Source organism: Barbatula barbatula, assembly GCF_947034865.1.
Source record: "Barbatula barbatula genome assembly, chromosome: 2".
Lineage (NCBI taxonomy): Eukaryota > Metazoa > Chordata > Actinopteri > Cypriniformes > Nemacheilidae > Barbatula > Barbatula barbatula.
Window position 1 is genome coordinate 28,709,285 of NC_136767.1, and position 26,842 is coordinate 28,736,126.

Here is a 26,842-nt window from a genome sequence, read left to right on the forward strand (position 1 = left end):
ACCTACTTAGAAAACAAACGCATGCACGACACACACAAAGAAACACATACAATACACACCTGTATGCGGACTCACACACATCCACATGCAATCATGAGTCCCTATATACACACTCGTCCACACACACAAAATAATGCTAAATAAAAATACTGTAATATAAATCTAGTCATTATATACAATACACCATCATGTGCTGGGTTACCACTTGGTGGTCCAAAATCTGGACTTAAGACAAACCAGTTAAGAGCTACTGTATATAGTGTATACTACTGTAAATATTAGAATTTGGGTTTGGTTGTGTAAAAAGACAATGATATGGAGAATGAATTTGCGTGTGTTCTTTTAAATGGTCTAGTAAACTTTTTTCATGCCATTACATGCATCACAAACGCTGTTCCCATCTTCAACAATAAAATTTAACTGGAAAAGAATGACTCTGGTGGAAAAGATGTTAAATCCATAATCACACATAAAAGCAGACAGACCAACAACACGCTCAATGGAAAAGCTGTCACATAAATTATCTGACGGCAACATCTCAATGCAACAAAGCACAGATGACTTCTAAAAAGCAATCTAGCATTGATAATGTCAGATTAAGTGCTTTCAGATGCAAGACGACATTACTTTAATTACAATAAAGACTTAAGTTCATCCCAAAGCAAAGCCATAACAATGATAGATGATGTAATGTTTGCTCAAACTTAAGAGCCATGTTTGCTTTTATAAAAGAGACATTGGAACAACAGGTATTTAGCACCCGATACGGATACGGATCTGAATGCAGTTTCATCATGCGTTCACACTAGAGATTTTGGTCTTGTTTGAATGATGTTGGAGATTTTGTACCTTTTATTTATAGATCTCGGCACAAGAAAAACAATCTTGAGACCTTCTTGAAAGAAAGACGGATATCACTGCATTTAATTTTCGGACTTTCCTTGTCAACACAGCAGCTAACAGCTTTTCTTCAATAAAGATAGTTTTGGCAATTCTTGCAAAACATGGTTTGAGAAAACGGTCTTCCGTGATTGTCTGTAAGGCAAAGCCCATTTGGCTGCCAAAAAGAGCTTTACATCAAAAACTTTACAAGCTGCGATTCAGATCACATCATTCTGTGCCAGCTGCAGACGTTTTCTAAAAACTACAACGTAATCCTACCTAAGAAACTGAAGTCTTCATCCAGCATATGCCGTAAAAAACCTGTAAGGCAAAACCCTGCTCAACCACAACGGCATGACGGAGAAGGAAAATGTGTGCTGGACCTGGCATCATCCCAACATCATCTATGAGAAAGCAGGTGCATGAAAAGAGTAGACCAAGCGATAAAACAAGCGCTTCTGGTCTCTCAAGAACAGGTCATTAGACCTGGACTGCCCATTAAAGTATCATTTACCCCAGTAAAGCCAAGTTATATACAGAACATACCTACAGATGGACAACAGTTCATCAGCGATGGAATACTTTCCTGTTTTCTTCATCATGTTCAACGTCATTGTCTGATGAAAATGTGAGACCAAACACTCAACAACATTGCTTTCCTCCAAACACCACAAGATGTACTTCACGCGTATTAAACTGTGTCCAAACCAGGTGAGATATGACAAAGTGACGAGTGATTAACCAAGGTCTGCCACCAGTAACAGGACATGCTATTTCTTCTTATTGATCCAAAACGCTGTTCCGCAACACATCAAATATATTCTGATTTCATATAAAACCCATCATCGCCATGGTCAGTAGCCTTGAGCTTATAAACACTTAATAAATAACCATTCTGTGTTGTCCAGTTTTAAGAAATGGATGCATTTGTACTTGCAAGTCTCATCCACATCACCTTAACTTTGCCAAACCTCCGGCTCCACGGACCCCACCCCATTGACTGATGAGCGATTTATAAAGCACAAAATGTACCTGCTGTTCCTCTAATGGTCATGTCTCCAAAACTGTCTGCAGATCTGATGTCGGCATTATCCACAACCAAAGCAGAGGTAAGAAGAAACGAAGCCTGGAGCCCAAAATGATTGATGAAAAAATAGTAAACCGTCTTTAACGCACTAAGATAACTCACTCGCTCCAATGGGTGCTAAAGTGGATAACAATAAATAAAAAGAATCTGCAATGGTTTTCTGTCAAGTTATTTAACTTCCACATGTGTGTGTCCCCTGATCTTAGGAAAGTTAATATTGCATTAAACCATGTAGACACTGCCAATAGCTCTGGTCCAAAACGTCATGATGTTGTGATATTGTATTAAAAGTGAACCGTCTATTCATCAATAGGTTTGGGAAGACAGACATGAAGTGGAAAAATACATTTCTAGCCTGGGTCAAGTTGCTAATAATTAATAGGAAGGAACAGCATGGAATATTACTCATCTGATATTATTCCTGTGTAACATTATTTCATACAGCTGTTGATAGTTAGATTGTAATCTGGTCACAGATGTGAGGAGTCAGAAGAATTGACATTTTGTTCTTAATCTGAAAGACTTTAAAGCTTCTGTCTGCTGCCAGTTCAGACCAAACGCACTAAACGTAAGAGCCATGACACAATGGTCTGGACATAAGAGATATACAGGTTCCAATTCGGCTTGCAACATCAGTCGTTTTATTTGGTTTGGTTTAAAACCAAATTAAAGAAAATAAGTAGAAATCAAATAAAATTACATTTGAATATATCTTTACAGTGATGCAAAGAACGAACAATTTCCGTCTGTATATTCTTTTTCTACTTTATTAAAAAGAAATCTTGTGCATCGCCTCCGCCTGCGTTTTGCCGTTTACCGCATGTTTCCCATTGAAAATGAACTAGAAAAATCATGACTGCCGCATACCGTGTGAATCCACCTTTAAAGGTTCTTTACGGACCCATACAGATGGCATCATGAGGTACCTGTATTTTTTTAATTTAAAGATTTATTTAGGGACATTTTGCCTTTATTTGGACAGCTTTTTGTAGAGAGGACAGGAAGTGAAGTGGGCGAGACAGAGGGGGTGGGATCAGGAAAGGACCTCGAGCCGGGACTCGAACTCGGGTCGCCAGGAGCGCAACAGTGCCATATGTCGGAGCACTTAACCGCAAGGCTATCGGGTCCGACGGCACTTGAATTTTTAAGAGTGTAACAGTCATGTATTATGAATGTCCAATTCACAGGCCCAAAATATGCAACGCAGAAATATGATGTCAGTTTATGCCAAGGTCCAGAAAAGACGTAAAAGACATTGTTAAATTGGTCCATCCGCTCATGGTGGCTCAGTTGAATTTTTTTGAAGCGACGAGAATGCTTTGTGCGTAAAACAAACCAAAATTCCGACTTTAATCTATATATTCTCATCTGTCTGTGTATGGTGCGCATTCACGAGAGCACTTCTTGGACGAGAGCACTTTGACGCATGCGTATTAGGTTTGTGCGCCCGAACGGTGACGCTCTGACTCACACTGCGGAAGAAGTGCTCTTGTGAAAGCGCACCATACACAGACAGATGAGAATATATCGATTAAAGTCGGAATTTTGGTTTGTTTTTTGCACATTTAGCGTTTTCGTCGCTTCAAAAAAATTCAACTGAACCATTATGAGCGGATGGACCAATTTAACAATGTCTTAAGTACTTTTCTGGACCTTGGCAAAAACTGACACCACGATGTCTATGAGGAGGCCTGGAAATCTCTCGGATGTCACCTAAATATGTGACATCACCTTAATTTGTGCTCCCAAGACGCTGAAGGCCTCTAAACATGTTTAACGTCATGTGGGTGGGTAAAAAAATTTAAATCACACAAAGTTTATTTTTGGGTGAACTTTAACTCCAAATCTAGGTATCAAAATACAGTATTTGGTGTTTAAAGTTTCATTTTACATTTTTATTGGCAGACGCATTAGAAGCTCACCTCAAAGTGAGCAGGGAAACTATGAGCTACACACTTTTATACTACAGATGTAGACCGTACTGTGTGTAGTGATGCTGAAAAAACAGGTTCACTCGACTGTACTTTGCTGAGTTTGTGTCAGGTGTTTTATCCACAGAGATAAACATAAACATGAACTAAAAACGATTCAAATTTATTTTAAGAATTATTAAGAGTTTGTATGTGTGTGTGTGTGTGTGTGTGTGCGTGTGTGTGTGTGTGTGTGTGTGTGTGAGGTGGTTGTACCGCCCAGGTCTTGCTCAGTCTGAAGATGGGAGCGCTCTGCAGTGCCGAAACCACAGACACCAGCGAATGGAGGTTATTCAGCTCCAAAAGTTTCTACAGAAAGAAACAAAACAAAAAAGTACTTCATGGTTAACTGCTATTAAAACCCAGAACCTCAAAACGGGCGTTTCAAGTAAGAAAGAGACTGCTGGTGTTTTATCATGTTTTGCTATAAAATTGTAATGTAATCAAAAGTTCACACATCACAAAAGGGGGTTTTATTTATTGGAAAGTGTAAAATCCACATGTATCAAAACAAAACATACGTGTGATAAACAGAACTGTCTGTTAGTTAGGTTAGACGATGTCACACTTTCAACTCTCTCCTCCTCCCTGACAGTCAAGCGTTCAAACCATCAGTAAGATACAGATCTGCTTTCATCATTACTCCCACAATACAGGCAGAAAGAGATCTTGAATAAACTGCTTTGCGCATCGAGCACTCCCTTTCTCTTTGCTGAGTTTTGCACAGAGAGTTCAGATGCACGAGAATCGGTCCTAGAGCTTCATACAGTAACTAAAAGCATCTAAAAACCAAGCCCTGGTGTAATGTTTCTACAGCGAGACGAAAGCTTTTCAAACCATAGTGATGTGAATTTAATAATCTCATTCCATTAATCAAATCGAGAAAAAGGAGTATTTGTTGCTAAACCCGTTCTGTGTTGTGTCAATTTTGGCGCTCGCTTGGACTTCAAAAAGCTCATACAGCCATGGAAGCTTGAGGAAAAATCGAGGATAATTGTTGCATGCGTGTAAAACAATGTTATATAAAAGCGTTTTCGTCGACCGCATTTTATGTGCCAAGGAATTTTAACAGCACCACGTTTCAAAGCGGATCGCATAATCTTTCCTCTATATATTCCAACCTAATGGAGTGAGCAGATATACACATCGACCATCACAACCATTATGCATCATTCCTGTGTGATACAGCAGGAGCAATATAAGTTCATCACAAACGTTTTGGTAACTCGCCAACACAAGATTGACATTTAGCTCTATTTAGAAACCTCATGACCTCAACATTTAACATATATCCCATTCTCCGAGGTTAGAGAATGACAATGTATTTAACTCGCATGGGTAAGCGTTCATTTTCCAAATTAGCTGTTAACAAACATACCTTTGCGATTTTCACGAAGTGGCTCAGGATCTCTGCACGAATCTTCAGCGTCTGAGCGGTGAGGATCTCTCGCACTAACCAGAAGCTGACCTAAAGAAACAATACATAAATAAATAAATAAACTAAAAGGACACTTTTTACCTTTTTAGTAAACATTTCTGGAATTGTCATATACAGTACACATAAATAGCTGTATTACTTACAAATACTTTGATAATAAATAGACTCAACTCACAGAAATGACAATGTGCAGTTTTATTATCATTTCAGAGGGATATGACATCACTCAATACCAGACACATACAGCATCTGCAGACTTTATTGTTTAACACTGTGCTTAGGTTTTGTGAAAATCTGCAGAATTCCCTGGAACAGTTTGTAAAATTGTCTAAATGTGTGTAAATGTGTTAAAATAGTTTTTAAATACTACCCGTCTATGCATTTACCTGCAAGTGACAGTGGTTTGGTTCTGCTCATCATTTAAAAAGAGGCGGAGCTTACAGAGAAGCTTTAAGTTCGGAGTAAAGACACTGTTTGAACTCTGAATACACTCAGACTAAATTAATAAATTTGAAGCACTTTGTATGAAAAAGTATGTGTTATTGTTTATAGTGTTGAAGCAAAACGAAAGGGCTCGTCTTAATACGTTCTTATGACGATTTTGTTGTGTATAATAAGGACACTTTTCATCTTGTTCCATGTAAAGTTAACTTCAAATAAACTCTACAAGACGATCATTCTTGTTGTGAACGGATTGGAAATGATTCAGATAAATGGCGTATTCTCGACTCTTAACTCGGGCTCAAAGAATCTGTCACAGCAAACAGTGAATCGCAGTAATGCGCTAACGTTGTGTCTGCAAACTTGTCAATGATGATCTGAGCTGTGACCGACGCGACGACAGCGAGAAACATCAGTCACCCGGCCGCGTACTGCTCACAGCTCCGGACTCTTCCCTTCTCACTCACATAGGCCTACACTGTTGGGCTTGTGATCTACTCGTCTTTTCACGTGAGATGTATAAAAATCTAAATTGGCAAGTCGCCCATGCCTGAGTGCATGTCAAAAACACTTGCACCGTCTCAAAAACTGGTCGCAGTCTGGAGCCCTGGTATTGATTATTTCATGCAGCTCGATAAGTAGAAGTCCCTTTGTTTCAAAACATCTGGAAAATGTGAAATTGCGAATACAAATAAATATATGTAAATGTAAAGACATTTTTCTGATGTCACTAAACCATCATATTTATCATATGTAAACATCATGTTTATGTACTTGGCGTAGTGACAATAAAGTGGATGTAATGTTGACTTTTACAAAGCTTCACTATATCGCTGAGAAATGTAAGTGACCTTCATCATAAATAAAACTATTTCAATTCATTTCCTTCACTGAAGGTGCATGTCAGAGAAAATGCTCAACACGAGATGCAGATTTAATAATAAGTGGAGACAGGGACAGGCAGAGGTCAGGTCACAAGAAACTCGTAATTCAAACTCAAGACTTTCCACTAAAGAGAAACTGGACTTAAAGCGTACAGCATGGAAAACCCATTTCAGAAGGACAAAAACACCGGAAATAACTCTAGCTCGAAGAAGACTGAGAGGAGGAATTATGTAATGGATGAAAAATGATCGGCTGAGGTCTGATTATAACTGAATGGCAAACACACAACGTCAGGCACACGGACTTCAACTGGCTGGGACACAGACCCGGGTGGATGCCAAAAAAATACAGATTGATGAGGTTTGACAGATGGTGACCGTAGCGAACGATTCGAAATTTCTCCCTCAGGAAATACAAGACCAAGAGAATCAGACACCAAACCCCACATATTTCCTCAAAAGTTGCTTTGATTATCCAGTGATTTGAGATCAGTAAAACCAATGTCTCTCGAAAACAACACTAATACAATGATATTATTATCTTAATAAAATATGTTATAATGTTTAAAACATATATAAACATTCAGTATATAATTATGCCAAGTATTTATAACACGGATTTCTAAAACCCACAAAAATACAATTGCTATAATAACAGGCGATACCATATGCATAATCTTTCCTATTCAGCTGACGTCAACCGCAGTCTGTCCTCCATTTTTAAAACTCACTTAGACAGCCCAAATCTTTTAACATAAATAAACTTTAGTTGCGTATTGCAAACAAAAACAATTACGTCCACAAAGTGATTGGGGAACACTTAAACAACTGCTTTTGTTTATGAACATTATGGTAAACATTGACCAAACTTTGAGAAATGTTGAACGTTGTCTGACCGCCAGTATATTATTATGTTGGCTCACATTAAATAAACACAAGTTTCTCTGATTGTGTCGCATGTAAATGTAAAGTGTAAAAATGTATAACATATACAATTCTTACTAATATACAAAATTACAATGTATGCAGAAAATAACGCAAGTGTATTCTGCCTTTGCAAAAGCCACTTATAATCGACAAATACTGATTTACTGCCCTATCAAGTACGTGTCTGTTTATATCTTCATTAAAATCAAAAATACAACGTATTAAATGAAGTAATCGAGTTCTAGTCCTTGGTGGTTTAACTCAGAAAAAAGGCTAAATAAACACGACTTATTCACTACCTGCAAATATGCACCCAGAGCTCCCCAAGGGCCAGTAAACATATCTGTAAATGAAGAAAATATAGACTGAACCTTAAATATAGACTGTGTTTCCATCGGCCCGGAGGACGCGACAGAGTCTGATGGGGAACTCGGGGCACAGTGAACTGGCCCATTACGTTCACCCTTCAAAATACATGAAGATAAAGAGTAACTATAAAAATGAACGAGAACCCAACCTGGGATGAGTACATGAGATTCTGACGGCTTCATAGAAACTGCACTGCTGTCGAGAAGCTCGATTTAACCAGCGCTTTACTTGTGTTGTTGATAACTTGTTTACAATAAAAATGCAAATGGGGACAGGGGTTTGCCAAAAATAAGTGTCCTCATTTGCAGGAACCTTTGACTTTTTTTCGCTGCAATAAATGTGGGCATGTGTGAGCAATTTAAAAAAGACATTAAATTCTTAACCAATAAATGACCTGGAATATGACATAAGAGATGCTGAGGAGGATGATGCTTCAGAAACCCCTTGAAGTTCAGCCAACGTCTCCAAACAATACCTCTTTTGCTTTTCATCTTTGTTCAGATACGTCTGTCGTGTCATAGCAGTTAATAAGCACTACTCGAGTCGTAAGATGTGTCTGAAAAGGAAGGCAGTACTCTTACGTCCTCCGAACCCATAAGACTCTTCCATATTGCCATGCTTTGGTCTTTTGAAACGCACTGCGTAGAAAAAGCTGCTTGAACGTTTAGCCTGACTTCTCCCTTATTTCCACAAAAGAAATGAAGTCATAGGTTTGCAATGACACAGAAACATTTTGTATGAATGCCTAAAGAAACCACTTTCAGAGCACCATTTAAAGCCATTTACCTGCAAACATCAATCATTACATGTATGCGTTTGGGAAACCGATCTACAGTATACATTTGATTTTGTGTTTCCTGGACATTCAAACCCATGACCTTTGCGTTGCTAACACAAAGCATTAAGCTGCTGTACGGTGACTCCTTTAATAAAACTCTAACGTATTTACTTTATTTGCTTTAAACAGAGCTGACGTAGTGTGATTTATTTCAAAGTTAAAATGTAAAAAATGACTTAACAATCTAATGATGTCATAGCCAATTGATCATTATCAAATCCTTTAATATCCATTTTATGAGATCTCGTGTTCCTATAGCAACCCGGTGCAAGCACTTAAAACTGCTTGGCTCTGGGATGACGGCTCCTATTTCTAAGTGGTAGTGAAGTGGATTTCACCAAAGCGCAGGCCTGCGACCCCCTTCCAGAAAGAGGGTGATCTCATCTACTTCCCCTTAAAGCTCCCGTTTCCAAATAATCACCTGGCAACGAGATATATTTCGTTTAGGTCTACGGTTTCTGCTCGGTTGCCATGCCGAAAGACCGCAATGTTTTCCTGTAGCGGCTTTCGCTCACCTTTCACAAATCAATAGAGACATTGTTTGCTTCACAAATAAATATATGAAAACACAACACAAGAAATAGTGCCCTCGCGAAAGTCTCTGCCACAAAGCTAGGATGTTCTGGGTGTTTTGCTTTTATTTTGCTTTAATTAATCTTCAAACAGCAGGAAATGATGAATGATAACGTTAACTTTATGAGCATCCACACCAATGTAACCTAATAATGTTAACCTATTAAACCTCAAATCCTATGAACAAAGTCAAAAACATTATTTTTACTCTTTAAAATCTTTGTAAATAAACTCGTGATATGAGATATTATCCCCGGCACAATCGGTCTGGGTCATGGCTTTAATTCTGACGGTCAGATGTTTGTTTACACAATATATTCTTGGCTTTGAAAGCATCACTAACGCCTCCAACATTATTCTACTATTTCACGATGATTTCAACAGATGTTTTCAACAAATCTTCATGGTTGTGAAAAGATCGAGGACTCGGTTCCTCCTAACTGCCCACTTCACAGTACGTGTACATGGATCGACAAAGACATTGTTTAAAGCAACAAGCGCTCTTGGGTGGCCAAACGTGGCTGGTCTTTCCAAAGGCTCAGGTGCCAGTTCATCATGTTTGCCTTAATGATGTCATAAAGCAAGAGATATCGGAGGCCAAGAGAGAAAATTGTGTGAGTGCAGTTCTTCTAAAAAATAAAAGTGCTTTCACTGTGTTTCCAGATACTCTTGGCCGAAAATTATTAAGCAATTTAACATGGATTATCGAATGTCTGGGCTTTTATAGTGATTATAACTTAAAACTGGGACATGTGAATGAATCGACTGTTACAGATGCAAAGAGTCCGACTAAAAAAATTCATTTTACTCAAGACTTCAGAAATGCAAGACAGAGCATTTGTAAAATCTTACAAGAATACACATTTGTATGATAATCCAAATTATTAAAACGCGTTTTTTTTAACCCAATTAACATATTATTTCTAACAATGTAAAGAATAAACCAACGAATCTAACGAACCAAACAATTTTAGATATACATTGTAAATTGTATTTTAATAAGACAAAATATCGATACTGATACTTTTTATTCAGAGTACAGTATGTGTATTGCAACATTAACAAGATGACGAAACGAGAAATACAGACAAATGAGACAGACAGATTGTCAGACAGGCAGACAAAACAGACGGAGATACAGAAACACAAGAGAGACGACTGTCCTTACCTGGTTGAACCTCCGTGTGAAGGCGACAATATTGGGAGCTAATATATGTTTCTCCTTTTTGTTCCAGCCACAGCTAGTAAGCTCCTATAAAACAACAAACACATATTTGTGAGGATCTGAAAAAGATAACATACCGTGATTTTGTTTATCGTAATTCCGTAAAAATGTCCTGGTGTAGTCTAAATTAAGAGAAAAACAGTCTACATTAAACAGGTCAAGGTCAGTTTAAACTCTCATTCCCAGAATGCCTGGCACTAAAGTTGACGCACAGCACTGTGGGTAGTCCGAAGGGCCCCCGAACAATCTTTCGTCTCCTGCTCCCTATATCACCATGGACTTCTCTCTCAATATTTACTGCACACAAGACGACACTCAGACGCCCGGAATTTAGTTCCAAAATGAAACAATACTTTGAGATAAAGCTGAGGTGGAATCAAGCCTAGACATTTCCAGAGAGTTTTTTGGGATTAAACGGTTAATTTACAATAAACTGAAAACAGATTTTTTATTTGATTGGATGATTAAAACCCGCCGTTGCATTTTGAAATGGAACTGGCAGCAGACTGGCAGTTTAAGGGGCGGAGTTAACGGAAGCTCCTCCCAAACCGTCTAACATACAGTTTTTCATCTAAGATGGACAGTCATTAAAGGAAGTGCTTTTTCATATTTGAACTAAAAGATTACGATTTTTAAAAAGGGTATGACCCACATTGACACACTTTTTACAATAAACGCTGCGATATTTCATGAAAAAAATGAGCATTGTGATTTTCTTTCGCTGGGACTTTAAACATAGCATCTATTGTTCAATCATTTCAAAACTAGTGCTTATTTTTATGAAATGCTTGTGCATATATGATTTGAATGCCACTTAAATTGATGCTTTTTAATCTAAAGCAAAGACATTTAAACATTTAAGTGTCATTTAAACGTATGTGGGGTCACCGAATTCAGATCAAGACAAAGTCATGCCCTTTACCTGTTATGTAGATTGTGTTGACTGCCATAAAATACGTTTTTCCTTTGATTTCCAGTAATGGAACAACGGGAGCATATGTGCTTCCTGGTTGTTTGTGGTGCATTGTGGGAATGCTTAGGGAACGAACGTTTCAGTGCACTGGAAAGAATGAGACGGCCCTTAAAATGTCTGACTGCCTGGTCAGTGCCCTTACTACTGAACAGCTGATTGAGACGCAGGCAGTTTGTCAGGGGCAGGTCAACATTTGTTGCAATTACTGACTGTAATTTCAGTAACAACCGGTAAATTTACTAAGGTAAATAAATCTGCTCGCATTCACCAGAGGTGTCGATGTTCAGAGGTTGCGAGATGGTCAGACGTTACGTCAACTTCCTGTTATGTACGATAATTATCACGGAATACAAACTCGTGTTCATAATAAGTCAAGGCACGCAAGGGCAGATTACAAAGACTTAACAGGAGTAAACCAGAAGGTAAAGGCGGACAGACGCAGCTGAAAGTGGTTACCCTCTCTTCCTTCGCATTGGCAGGAAATCAGCTTTCAGCGGGGCCGGAGGTCAGGCGGCTCAGAGGGACGACATAAAAAGTGTCAGAACGAGAATTATGAGAGAATACAAGCGACCAGCTGGAGGTCTGTGTTAAAAAAATATAACACTTTAACTGTAACATCAATGACAGTCCCCATGACGGAGACTGATGTGATGATAAAGTGATTTAACCATTTCAATGGGCTTTAAAATAACACGTGAAAACATGTCTGATGGGTCTAATGCTTGGGAGACTTCGACGATTTACAAAAGACACAAAAAGCGTCGCAGTTAAATGTGAAGACTAAATTTATGTTTAAACGCTTAGATTGTGCCTTAAACTTTACAAAACAAACGTTTTAATTACTTATTTGTTTGATATTTTAAGGAATAATTTGTATATATATGAACCCGATATTGTCATTTCAGAAATGTCATTATTATCATAAAATGTGTGAATTTGCAGATTTTCAACACAGGTACACAAATGCCCTGTTAAAGGCTTCTTGTGCCAAAACTACTTAATTTTTCCAGTGTTGTGTTATATTATCCTATTTTCGTCTTAACAGCTTAATAAACTGCAATTACAGTAAAAAAAAAGCCCACAAAAACGTGCCGATTCAGTCAAGAGAAGATTCGGAAAAATAGACAAGCTAATGGAGGACTATTTTGGAGTGTGGTTTCCATTCACAACAAAACATCACAAACGCAAAATCTTTCATTTCTTTTTCTAGCTTGGCCTCAATCAACAGGACACGGAGATGATGAGATGCTCACTAGGGACCCCTGAGGTCTATTCAGGCTCTTTGAGATGAGCGTGTTTAACAGATGTATGAGAGCAGATGAGAAAAGACCCGTGGAGGACGTCTTATGTTGCTGATACTCAAGCTGAAATCTGCAGACTGTCTTCACCATGACATGATCAAAAATAATATATGTGAAAAACAGAAAGACACATATTCTTTAAGTAAAAATGCTTTATAAATGTTACTGGCTCAAATTGCATTGGAAAGGATATGGGTTTAAACCAAAATAAACACAAGTAGTGATAAAAAAAACCTGTAATGCACTCTGCATATGTCAAATGCACATTGAAACTAGTAACTTTGTATTAGCACCTATCGTACCATTGCTCTTGTATGACATATCGCTTATTGCCCGCTGAACTCTTTGTAAGTGGCTTTGGATAAAAGCGTCTGCTAAATGACTAAATGTAAATGCATAAATGTGTAAATATTATTGCTCAGTCACTATGTGATATTTAGGTCAACTCGTTTTCTTTTTCCTACATTTTCATAAACTGAAATCATACACGGAGCAAGTCTAATGAAATTCATTAAGCCGTGACCTGATGACAGACTCAATCTTAAGCAATTCTCCCCTACATAATTCTCTGCTGTTTAAAAAGAGAAATGACTTAATGTATTTATGTTCAAATATAAACACAGCTTTGTGGTAATGAGCTTATGTTTTTATCTTTTTTCACTGGTGTCCAGATGTAGCTTAGCAGAGAAACAATCCGAAACACTCCCGCCCCATACGACGGTTCAATCACAATTACAGTCGAGTCTCACGTCCTGGTTTACAACTTCACTATACGCTATATTCACACAGATTCACATTATTAAACATGTAGAAGATCGAATACCTCAAAAGTAGACAACATCCCAAGCCACATTCCAAACAGTGTAGGATAACGTGTCGTGTGCTCAAACATACACTGCAATTTACACAATCAATAATAATTATCAACCTAAATGAAAGAGTGCAATACTGATGAAAGATAGTTTAACACTGGGGTCACTTTCAGTGCTTTTCTTTCGATCTCATAAAGGCTTAGCGTTCATATATGTAGCTCGGTTCGCCTGGTTATTTTGGTCTCGTCCAAAAAAGAAAAAATATGATTTACTCCTGGTTCCCTTCAGACTGGCAACTGCTTACTTATAAAATCACAACGTGATTGGACAGCTTTTACAATTTAAATTTTGTTAAGGAACTTACCGGACATCCAAAACACAGCTGTGTGCTTATACATGCTCGGTGTACGCCTGCGCATATGAAGGTATTTTAAGCAAGCCGGTTACTCACAAAGACCTCATGAAGTGTTTAAAGCAGTCAAAACGGCACCACAAATTCCTCCTTTATAAAAACTCCTTTTATATAACCAAATCCCTTGATTTTCCAGTTGTATCTTGTTATCACTTTATGGCTTTGGTTCGGTTAGATGCCTTTGGTCCGTGTTGCGAAAATTTTAATGTAACTGCAGCTTAGTTCGTTGGAAAGCGTTCAAACTGTTTGTATGGTGCGAACCAGGATTCGCGTAGCAGCGTTCACACTTACACGAATAAACCGCACATACAGACCAATAGGAGCGCTATTGAACCAAACATGCCATATGTGAACACACCCTAAACGTACTAGTAAAAGAAAAGAAAAACAATGCGCTGGAGATATGCTGGTTTATATTAACATAGTTGTGCATTACACCATATTTTTAAAGGGCAGATGAATTAAGACATCAATTATAACCAAAGCTTTTGATATGTAAGAAGAAGTAGTCGTATTCAAGAACATCTGTGTCAGAACTGATAATGCCCTTGTTACTGAAATGAACATATTTGTACTATGCGATACTATTGCTTTGTTAGAGTTCACTGGATAAGTCCTGATAATGTATAACCGAACATGACGTGTCGAACCAAATTCACAGACGGCTCCAACTAAGTTTACTACGCAAACTGCTGTCCAATCACAGCAGTGGCCGTTTACTTCCAAGTCTTCAATGCGGCCGCCAATAAAACAGAGCGTTTGTCAAGCTGGCCTCAAAACCGGGGTAGAAAATAGCCTATTACTTATTGATTTTGATGTTTTCAAAAGTAAAAACCAAGCAAACTTCTTAAGTAGACCTCAGACAACAGTATAAAATAATAGAAATGGGCCAGTGCAGGACACCTTTAATGGTTTAAAACCACTGTCGTATCTAGGTTTCTTACTCCAGTATATTGTTGCATTTACTCATTAACTTAAGTATTTTTAATTTGAGATAAAATATTACTATTGCATCTTTAAAAAACTGAAAACTAATTTGGGGGGACATATTTCATAGGGACCAACTCCTGGGTTTATTAGTCTCACATCACTAGATGTAACTGAATGACAAAACAATCAAGCATGTGAATGCCTCTCCTGTAACACATCTTTACGTGTGTTCGGGATTTGTGGTCATTCTGTATTTCCAAATGTACTCTAGACGCAACACGACAATATATCAAATGAAAAACTAGACGTTATGAAGGAAACATGAGGGGTGCGGGTTGTTGTGGGTGGTTGCCAAAGCACTGGCATGCGGTAACTAAAGGTTTCAGAACATGGTTCTAACATGTTGCTACGCTGTTGTTACGGCATTGCAAATGGTTGCTAAGTCGGTCAAATTGTGGTTTTTAGATATGGCTTGGTGCCCTCCATCTACATAATTTTATTACCCACCATGCAAAAAGAAACAAACCTCCCCTCAATAAGCCACATGCCGTACCACAAAAAAACATGAAAGATTAGCGTGTTAAAACAAACTCGACTGGAAGTCGGCATCGATGGGGGGGTGAATATTAAGCAAGCTAATGAAAGTAGGTCACAGGTGGTCTCGCCGTGAGCCAGCACCATACTTTCCCACTGATTCTGCCCCTCATCCGGCCGAAGATATCGATTGATGCCGAAATGTTATTCTCTTCTCCAAACATCGCATAAACAGGGCTAATGAAAGACTGTCATATTTTAAACCATTATTTTAAACCACTCAGAAAACAGCAGTTGAATAATAACGTCAGAGTAAACAATGTGAGAACACAGAGGCTGAAAACTGCTTTACACCTCCAGCTTTACACAACGTCAAACACATTTCTAACAGCAGACATGCAGTGAAAGTGATGCAATCCGACTCGTAAAGTTAACACAAAGAAAAAAAAGCGGTTTACACGGTCTGCATCGTGATTTCATGTTTAATGGAGGCCACACAAAAAAGTGTGAAAACTGATCATTGCTGCATGTCTGTGACTGTATGCATAATACAGCCAGCATGTTTTTATTGTTAGGTTTGTATACATACAAGTATGATGTATTAAAAACAATAATATTGTGTAGTTTTACACAGCCGGAACACTTTATTGACCAATCAGCATGCAGGACAACAACACCTGACCCTTAACTGGCCATTAAACACAAAGCACAATCTAATGATGGGAAGTTAAGAACTCAAAATCCCAGTCTTACCTCGGGCTGTATGGCCTTAAACACAGGGGCGTCCATCAGGGTAATTTGGCTCTGAGGAAGAAAGGAAAGAAAGAAAATGAGCGTAGTGTCATCACAGCATTTTCCAGCGCAGAGTTATGGGATTGATTTATGGGAATGGACATACTGAATGAAAACCATCCGTCATATAATTCGCGATAGTGAAGGACGTCTGACGTCTCGGTTCATGAGGGTCCTTCAGGATTCTCATACGCATGAACCTGTGCTAATAAACTCAAATCACATGTATAGGGTTTCTACAGTAGAGCCACGTGAATCTCACTGTATGTTATTGTACTAGACCTAAAAAGCTTTGTACTTTTTTCAGTTGAACACAAACAAATACATTTCTTTTTGGGGAAAAAAGTAAGAAACCTAGTCACAAGATGCAAGGACCAGTGAGATTTTAAGTTACCAATGTGCAGCCATATTTGATTTAGTGTTTACATGGTTCCTATTCACTTTATATAGGACTGTACAATGAATCGAAAAATTAATCAGGATTACAATTATGGGTGAAACGATAACGTAATCGCCAAAAGCCTCAATAACAGCTGTCCATTTGTGCCATTTCTGTACAGCAGTGTGTTTGCGCAAGAGAATTAATACGAAGACGTGTCCTTTAGCTATTCATTTTAGATTGATAATTGACAAAATAACCCCAATCATTACTTGTTGCTTACATTATATTCTTTAGTTCTAGATGTTTATAGAAAGAATATGGCACGCAGTTGCGTCATAGCAAGTTATAAAACATTTTAAATCTTCAAAGTCAAATCTATTAATCGACAGAAATAAATCGCAATTGCAAAGTCGAGGTGAATAATCAACAATTATGATATTTGTCATAATCGTGCGGCCCTAGTTTGTTGATTTCAATCTCGCAAAATAAGATTTAAATAAGAATTGGTTGCGAAAACATTTATTAACCTCACTTAAGTCAATTTTTTTTATGTAGGATGTACACGTGTTGGTAACATAAGAAATAAGAAAATTGAATAAAGTAAAGTAAACGATGAGAGAACTGTCATATTTCAATGTAAGAAATGTTTTTGTGACATGCAAGATCCATCCTTCCTTCGGTTACATGGTGAATTTGACTTTCAGGAGCATACATCTTCACTAAACAACCTCCAAGCTCATGGCGGGTAAGTCCTGAATGTGATATTTTACCTGTATATCAATCAAGAATTGATTTTCTCCATGTACACAGTGCTATCGGTGTGCTATATGGATTTATAGTTTCCTAACTGAACGGTCTCTGCTGAACAGAAGCTATAATGAAGCGAATAGAGCTGTATCATTACAGGACGCAACAAACCACGTAGAACGACAGTTCTCCACAAATCATTTTAACGCAGACAGTTTTACTCACCGCAAACTCCTCTGGCGTCACTTTTAGCACATCAAACACGACGGCGTCGTAGCTCTTGGCGTAGTCAGCGCTCAGCCCGTCCACAGACGCTAAGCTCTTACTGTCCTGAACATGAAACAGGGAACAATATGAGGATGACAACCAGGAAACACAAAATATACGATGAAAAATTTCGTATACTTTGCATGGTACGGTTCTTTTAGCATAGTATTGTCATAGGATGTTGTGATAGCTCTTGAAAGTATAGGTGAACTTATCTTTACAAGAGTACTATTGTACCTTACCACAGTGTACCTTGCAAATACCATGGTACATAAATATGGTAATCACACTATTTAAAACATTAGGTTTTGCCTTCTAATAGCACAGTATTAAGAAACAGACTTAATGAAGTCTGTCTGCCAGTAAATAACCAGAACTAAACGTGGATTGAGAGGGGAACAAGAAGACAGCCCAAAGGGTTTGGAGGTCTCAGAGGCATTACCTCATCCCTACCGCCTGTCAATCACAGTAACACGCTCATTAGAGCAATGCAATGGTCCACTGCAAAGCCAGAAACTAACCAGCCTGCAGAGGAGGTGCTGTGAACAGTAGGGGGCAGCAAAACCCTTTAATTATTTCTTTTCTAAAGAAACAAAACAAGATCTGTGTAGTTTTAAGCATTCTTCCAAATATCAGAACAAAGACATTAATACAGATTAGGAACAACTCGAGTGCGAGTAAATTATAGAACTTTGGGCTAAGTATCCATTGAATCTCATTTCAGATTATGTTTCTGGTCATTTCGGGGTCATTAAAGATAGGCTTTCTTCATTAATCGCTGTAAAATATAACTACTTTTACTAAAAGCAACAATTTATCAATTAGGATGAGATGAACAGTTACCTCTGAGGAGGCGGAGCTAATGCTGGTGCCATCCGATAGCCCGTTTCTACGGTACATGCTGGAAGCTGAGCCAGTGGGGTGCAGATGCCAGGGCAACAGAGAGCCCTAGCCAGACCCCATATGTGACATTTCATCCATAACTGGAGAGAGAGAGAGAGAGAGAGAGATATAAGTAGGAAATATAGTGTCCATAAAATATAAATGCATAAACAGATTCATTATCTTAAAATGTAATATAGCATTTTCACCACAAACTTCAGAAGATGCATCCTACAGGGTTGCACACTTCAATAAAATAAAGAGATTACAGATTACAAAATAATTACAGATTAAAGAGCCACCATTTTTGTCTCATCCCTGTCCTGTTACCCTTTAAAACAGTGTTGCTGTTGTGTATCCCAGACACCTTCAGATTTTTCTAGCTTTCAAGTACAGACTTTAAGATCACAGACAAATTTAGGTATATACATATACAGTAGGTTTATCATAGCTCCGAAATTTCCACGGAGAAATGTCTTGCTCTCTTTCCCAGATGGCCAGCGGAAGCCACGGCATACCTGACTGACCGATAAACCGGCAACGGGTCAGGAAAAAAGCGTACAGATCGGAAAGAATCTGACTTTTACGGTGGAAAGAGTGAATAAACCACTCCGTGCTCTTATAGTCCTCTTCTCTTTACATCTGAAACAAATCCACGATTAAATGGTATGACCCCGTCCTGGTCTTAGAATTAAGAAAACATAATAAAAGACATGTGACTCTTAAAAGACTTCTTTGTGATGAGCAACCAATAAAACGTTTAGATCTCAGTTAGTATTTCAAGACTGTTGTTAAGTAAACATTTCTAAGATTTCCAATTAAAAATGATCATGCACTAAATGTCAAACCCTTCCAACTTCATCCAAAAATGGGCCATTCAGAAATCTTCATGGTTATGTAATCACAGACCACTTTCAACCGCTACACCTGATCACACACAATTCATATAACACAAGTCATTTTAAGTGCCCTTTAAGAACATTTGTATGAGCAGTATGATTTAGAATGTGACTATTTTCCTGAAGATCGATTGGTAGGTCTTCGTGTTAGCACAGAAACGTCATGGGATTGAACCCCTTTGGATACTCAGTGCTAAATTGTCTTATTGCAGTTCTATCCAAAGCAACTTACAAATACATTAATGCCACAATATATATATTATTACTTAATTATGTTATATTTATATATTGTATGAAATATCACAACGGCTTACGTCAGCAAATTGTCTCTTTTTTTTTGGGAGATTTATTTTGGGGTGTTTTTTGCCTTTATTTGGACCGCTGTTGTGTAGAGAGGACAGGAAGTGAAGTGGGCAAGAGAGAGGGGGTGGGATCGGGAAAGGACCTCGAGCCGGGATTCGAACTCGGGTTGAGTTACCGCAAGGCTATGGGCTCCGACAGCAAATTTTCTCTTGATGTGAGAAAATGTGGAAACAATGGAACAAAAGTGTAGTATAAATGAAACATTGAACACACTGTATAAGAAGACTCAAGGTACAGTCTCTTAAACGCAGAAGAGCTCGCATGACCTCTAGTGGTTGAACTATTAGAGTTTCTGCTACAAAAACTAAATCCGACACTGCCCATCCACAGTTCTGCAACACACACAAAAGAAAGAGCTTTAGAGTCATTACATGTGCTTACAGACCCAAATTATACGAAATATCACAGCTCTCCTTATTTACGTCTGATGCACAAACCCAAAAACTCAACCTGAAACTACAGAATATACAACGGTTACGGATTCTTCAGTGTTGTCAGTATAAAGGCTCTGGGTCCAATGCATACAGAACACGCGGTCAGTTTAATGTGCTTTCAAATCACTTTGGATAAAAATGTGGAAAAATGTATTTTGGTTTAGTCATTCCAACATAATACGTTTGTAAATATTTCTCGGATACTAAGAAAACACACAAATAAAAAGCCTTTGCTGAACAGCTAATTTATGTTTTGTCAATTCCACATGACGAGGTATTAGCACGTAATGTACTATTGCTCTTGTATGACATATCGCTTATTGCTCCCCGTCTCTTTGGATAAAGGCGTCTGCTAAATGACTAAATGTAAATGCATGATGCTTGTAAAAGACATTACAAAAAGACATTGTAAAACACGTTTTTAATCAATAGGTGACAGCACTTCATAGCAAACCACAATGTCATGAATCTGCTTTTCTTTCAGTGCTTCACCCAGTTATTCTGGCAGGTGTACAAGCAACAGTGAGTCTGATATCTAAAGGCGAACCATCAGGAAGTACCGCTCAAAATAATTCCATATAGCCTACTTTCATTTTCATCTTTGATCACGAAGCTAGGAACGATTCAGAAACCATTCTGTTATATTTGATAACAACGTCTTAATGTTGAGACCACAAGTGAAAATGATTCTTTCCTATTTTAATACAACTTATATTTACATTAGCAACCCAAAAAGTACAAACTGAGATAATTGCGAAAAAATAAAAGCGATTTCGTTTTAAATTGTATCAAAATCGTATAGTGTATCATAATAATAAGTATAAAGCATCAACATCAACAGACAATAATGGTATGAGACTTTTCTTTATAGTTATAGGATGTATAGTTATCCTATGTATATGAGCCTTTAAGGGTTTAAAGTCTCAGACATTTACATTAGGCTGAATAGGCTGAGACAAAATGTAGGACATGGGCCAAAACATCGCAACACTGAACACTCCAAATTTGAGATCCTTACATTTATAGCACCCTTTTACAGAGTTTCTCCATGCCCGTCGCAACAAAAAAATGCAGCCTGAACCCTTTCATCCACGTCACTCCGAATGTTTAATTACAGTTAATTAACTGTATGATTGTAATCCCAGTCAGTGTTAATATATCAATTTAATGATCAAATTATCCACATCTTTATAGAAAACAGACAGATAGCACAGAAGCCTGTGACATCATCTGTTTGAGACACCATCTGCGCTCAGAGCAAGTGTGAAAGCTATTGTATGTTTCCAAGGAGATGCACATTAGTTTGGCTCTGCGTTTACTTACACAAGAGGGAGCCTTGATTTATTTTTCCAACAAAGAGCTCTAAATGCTTGTTGGAGTGTTAAGGCAATACCATTGGCAAATGGACATATCATAATACTTTATTTATTACTTTATACATTTTTGGGTCATCTGTGAAAGATAATCTTTGACGAGTTTCTGACGAAGATATTAATAAACCATGAAGGAAACCAAGTTCCCACAACTGCCCACACACAGTTGGCACCATCTTTTCAAAGACTGCGAAACAAAAGCCAAAGCTATACATGACCACATACACACAGGACTCTATTTAACCTAAACACCAACATAGTGATGCCGATGTGGATTCAGAAGGAAAGATGGTTGAGAGATGTGTCGGATCAAAGAAAGTTTGGTGCGTTTGAGGAGTTCCTTCGTGTCTCTAGCGGGCGGCACAGTTCCTTCAACGAAGAGACAAGTCGGAAATTTAAAAGAATCTGAAACAGGTTTCCTCCATTGCTTATTAGTCATTCCCTTTCTTCTCTCTTTAATAACCCCTCATCTGGCTCTATCTCTATGTTTCACTTATACCAGCAGCTGTGTGGTGCTGTAATTACACGGGTCGGTCCACAGAAGCATTAAACTCTCTCCAGGAGCTCTGATCTCTCTCTCCACACCAGAAACAGATGCTCTATAATCTCACTCTATGCAATTTATGCATACATCTTCAGATTTCCATTTACTGGGTTAGCAGTAGGGGTTGAACAAACTTCAATTTTTTAGGTCGACTATTATGTGATAAAATTCGTATCGACTAGTCATTTATAAATCAAATAAGAGCTAGGAAATATTTAGCAACATGATTTGATGGGTGAAGGCAGTAAGACCCGAGAATGGTGGGACTCAAGTAAAAAAGTCTCTATAGTATCTAAAAGCTGTTCATCTATTGCACACGAGAAACAACAACTACAATAAAATAAAACTATTTAAAGTGGAGGTCGGTGTTAGCCCGGATATGCAGACGGATCTCTACAGCATCTTAACGTTACTTTAGATTTGTGAATGATGCGTGCGGAAGCAGGACAAAATAAAATAACGTATTATTGTCAGGAGTGTGATGGAATCCCGCTGAACCACATTGCTGACAACATGTTGCACTTGCACACCTGTCGAATGAATTTAAATGATTTCTACATGATTTTAAGAGGTAAAAAGTTGGCTACTTTCTACCCTAAACAATGGCAGTAATCTTTGTGTTACCATTTTAAAACGTTTAAAAATCCCTAAATGCTAGTAAACCTAATCTACATATCTGCTTAGATAAAAAAGACGTGAAACAAACTGTAAACTGTTAACATTTATCACCACATATTTGATTGAATGTGCAGCTGCTTATTCAAATAACAGACGATGGCCGACGCAAAGAATTGGGGGTTATCTCTAGCGGCGAAGGATACACCTCACGTGTCATCGGCCGATAAATGGTTATTTTCAATGTTATCGGATATATTATAGCCGATAAATCAAAAATAATTTCCCCCGGTTAAACTTCTTCAGTTGTACGCTGCTCACAGTTAAAATACTGTGCAGTCTTTCTGTCGTGATCATTCAAACAAAACATTGTTGATGTATGTACAGTATGTAGATATTTATGAATGTGTAAACTACAGGAACAAAAGCACATTGTTTGAAACAGACTGCTGTATCAATGCGTTTCTGTCTTGAGACCTGTTAGACTTGTGGGTATTAACAACATTTTTCTGGGTTGCATGGGAAGAACATTTATGGTTTGTTTGTTGAATAAAAATATATAAGAAAAGTTTGCAGGTTTAATAATCTTTAACTAGTGTTAACTAGACTTTGTACAAAACTAATGGTTGCCTTGTTTTCTGCAGTGAATGTTTCCATATAAAAGCAGTCGTCCACTTTTTGCCTTCTGTTTCAGTCTTAGGAAATGTTATATTAATATCTAGATACTGTATATCGGCCAATATATCGGTTATTGGCAAATGTTAAAGAATCATCGGTTATCTGCCAAAATTTACATATCGATGCATCACTAGCTGTTTTGTGCACCAGTGTCTGACAGTGCACAAAAAAAGTTAATTCTCAAGACATCTGTTTCCTGAACGCATCAAAATGAAACTGAAATATGACACAGATGGAGATGCAGGTCAGCGATACAGCATGTCGACACCAGCACAAACTTACTGCATGCACTGCAAATGCATGTCTGTGTGTGTTTATGAGTGCTACAGAAAAAGTATATTATAAACCAGACCGTTCCAAATCAAAGATTTGATGAGTCACAGCTGCTTGCCTTGATCTAAAGATATGAACCCCTGCTTAGAAAATCCTATGTATAAGGTTAAAGATGAAAGTCAATGGTAAGCGTTCTATAGCATAACTATAGCAACCGTTTCTCTGCTTTCTCGTGTTTTGACAGAAACTATCGTGGAATGCCTAGTATAAATGATTGGGTAATGTTGACGGTTAAGCAATGCTTCCAAAGATGTCCCTTCCTTTATCCCCTTAAGGAAGCCATCATGCAACTGGGCACTGATACACAAACACATTTAATTCTGTTTTTTAATAAGTTGCCATGTTGCTTAGCAACTGTAGAGTAAGACCAATAAAGAACAGCGCACATCAGAAGGATTGGATGACTGTTGATATTCATCAAACCTTCCTCGCCCTCAACTTAATATATATAAATATACAAACTCCATTCCAACCTAGCTTGTAAATACTTATTAATTTAGACTACAGTCAAAGGAGTGTTGAAGGATAGGAGGTGGAAGCAGGTGCAAGAGGGAGGAGGTGGAAAAAAAAGAAGGCGGAGGAGAAGAGGTGGACAATGCAAATGAAATCTGTAAGAACCACATGGACGAGCGTACGGATCTCGCTCTCTCACACACACGGTTGTGCAAACAAAATAGAGGAAAGGAAACTGAAAATAAGAAATGATTATTTCTTGGCCTGATGTTTGTGATTTGATCACAAAAATAAACTTTCGGAAGAATTTAGTTCGGTCATATTTATTTCAAGAAAGTTAAGGCAGATCTATCGTGGTATGACAAAGTTAAAATGTTGGGGAAAAGCGAGGACACTCAATGGACATTTTTACAAAAGTTTGGATTGTGATGGTAGCCGGTGCTTAAAGTTAGATTTTTTTCTATTCGAGGAATCGTACTTGGCAACACGCTCTTCGTTCCTCATCACTCGCACAATCCTCTGCACCAAGGGAGCATCGTCATGGCAACAGCAAAGCACTTGGAATGCGGGGTGGCTGGCTGCTGTTGTGAGGTTCTGAATGGCCTTTGAGTGTTGCCCCGGGAAACCAATCCCTGAAGGCATACGGGTGGACCGAAGCAGGGACGTCCTGCCGTACTCCTTACACACTCCGTCCTGGATATCAAACTTAGAAAAATAATCATGCGTGCAAAATAAACCCACACAGGGTCCAATGAAAATATTCAAACCATATGCATCCCTACAAAACCAGTTTTATACAATGATTGTACTTCTAAACTTCACCGCACCATGATCTTTTGATAGATAACAGCATTAACATGGTATTTCAAGAATACCACTGTATACATCCAAAAGAAAGAGAGAGAGAGGGGCAGTAAAAATGAAATAAGAAGCAATTATCTTTTTAATGATCTTCTGTTGGACACTTCAGCAGTGGACATTATGCCAAAGGCCAAACATTCAACAGTGAAAGACACCAGTGTCATGTTGATGACATGAAGGACGAAGGTCATGTGCGCAGGAGCAAATTCTTATGAGATGAGATCTCAAATGGGCAGCTCCCAGAATTAGATCGACATGGACACGACGCCAGAATAAAAGCACTGTAAAACTGCCAGCTACACTACAACATCCAGTTCTTTCATTTGTTAGCCACTTTGGATTAGAGCATCTGCTAAATGAATAAATGTAAATCTACCAGGTGATTTCAATTTGTATACCGATTTATAATATGAAATATATTTTAGCATGCAAGGTCATTTTTACACTGTCAAAAAATAAGCTATTTCAACTATAAAAATGTAGGGCAGTCTGAATTGAAGATTTTTAGTAAGTTTCATCAAATTACTTCAAAGTGATAGTTGCCCCAAAATAAACCTTCCGTCATCATTAACTGATCCTCTTGTGATTTCAAACCTGCATGACATTATTTTAGGGATGCACAATAAATGATCGATATATTATAGCCGATAAATCATAAGTCATTTCCCCGTGGTTAAACTTCTTCAGCTGCATGCATCTCACAGTTATAACACATTACAGCGCTGTCGTTCTGTCGTGATCAATCACTTATTATTAGCAAAACATTGTTGATGTAGGTACTGTATTTATGAATGCGTAAAATACTGAGAAAAAAGTATATTGTTTGAATCAGACATGCTTTCTGTCTTGAGACCTCTTAGACATGTGACTATAAAGAACATTCTGGGTTGCTCTGGAAGAACATATATAATTTGTTTATTGAATAAAAAATAAACCAGAAAATAATCTTTAACTAGTGTAAATGTACATGATTAACGGTGTAAAACAGTGAGCTAATGGTTACCTTGTTTTCTGCAGTCAATGTTTTAAACCACTTTTTGCCTTTTGTTTCAGTCTTATGGAATTGTATATTTAGATACTGTATATCGGCCAATATATCGGTTATTGACTTCCAATGTTAATGAATTATCGGTTATTGTTATCGGCCAAAATGTACATATCTGTGCATCCCTTTCTTTCTTCCACGAAAGAAGATATTTTTAAGAAATGGACCCCGTTGACTTTGCCACATTGGTTTTATGTCCATACAGTAGAAGTGAATGGGGGCCAGTGCTGTTCGCTTATAAACTTTACTTCAAAATATCTTCTTTTGTGTTAAGAAATAAATTCAAAGCAATTCAGACATAAATAAAAAAAACAATTTGAACAATTTGAACGATTTTTAAAGTCAGTTTTATATCATTTCTAAATAATTTATCATTTGATTGAACGTTTTTTCATTTAACTTTTAGGTGCAAATATAAGGACAACGCCATAAATGTGTTTTCATAATGAATCATTGTTAGCTCCAATTGCCAGAATCATATCCAAGACTCATGGGAGTTTTCGTTCGTAGTTTTTCCGATTACCTTTAAGGTCTACTGTAGTGAAACGGTGAGATCTGTCGAACAAATGCACATTACG

General features: G+C 37.9%; 1 protein-coding gene across 3 annotated transcripts in view; it reads right to left on the bottom strand.

The window, feature by feature from the left end:
- The window catches only part of LOC306908597 (ras-specific guanine nucleotide-releasing factor RalGPS1), a 78,002-nt gene that overhangs the window by 47,797 nt on the left and 3,363 nt on the right, over positions 1 to 26,842 (bottom strand). For 2 of the 3 annotated variants that reach the window (XM_079481629.1, XM_079481627.1), the window contains exons 2-7: positions 18,628 to 18,767; positions 17,743 to 17,847; positions 16,350 to 16,400; positions 10,578 to 10,661; positions 5,318 to 5,407; positions 4,156 to 4,248 (exon numbers count right to left, since the gene is read on the bottom strand). In XM_079481629.1, the coding sequence (XP_079337755.1) occupies positions 4,156 to 4,248; positions 5,318 to 5,407; positions 10,578 to 10,661; positions 16,350 to 16,400; positions 17,743 to 17,847; positions 18,628 to 18,684 (480 nt within the window). In that variant the 5' untranslated portion in view covers positions 18,685 to 18,767. Of the gene's footprint in view, positions 1 to 4,155; positions 4,249 to 5,317; positions 5,408 to 10,577; positions 10,662 to 16,349; positions 16,401 to 16,494; positions 16,683 to 17,742; positions 17,848 to 18,627; positions 18,768 to 26,842 lie in introns of those variants that run through there. The other variant, XM_079481628.1, reaches the window with a different exon arrangement.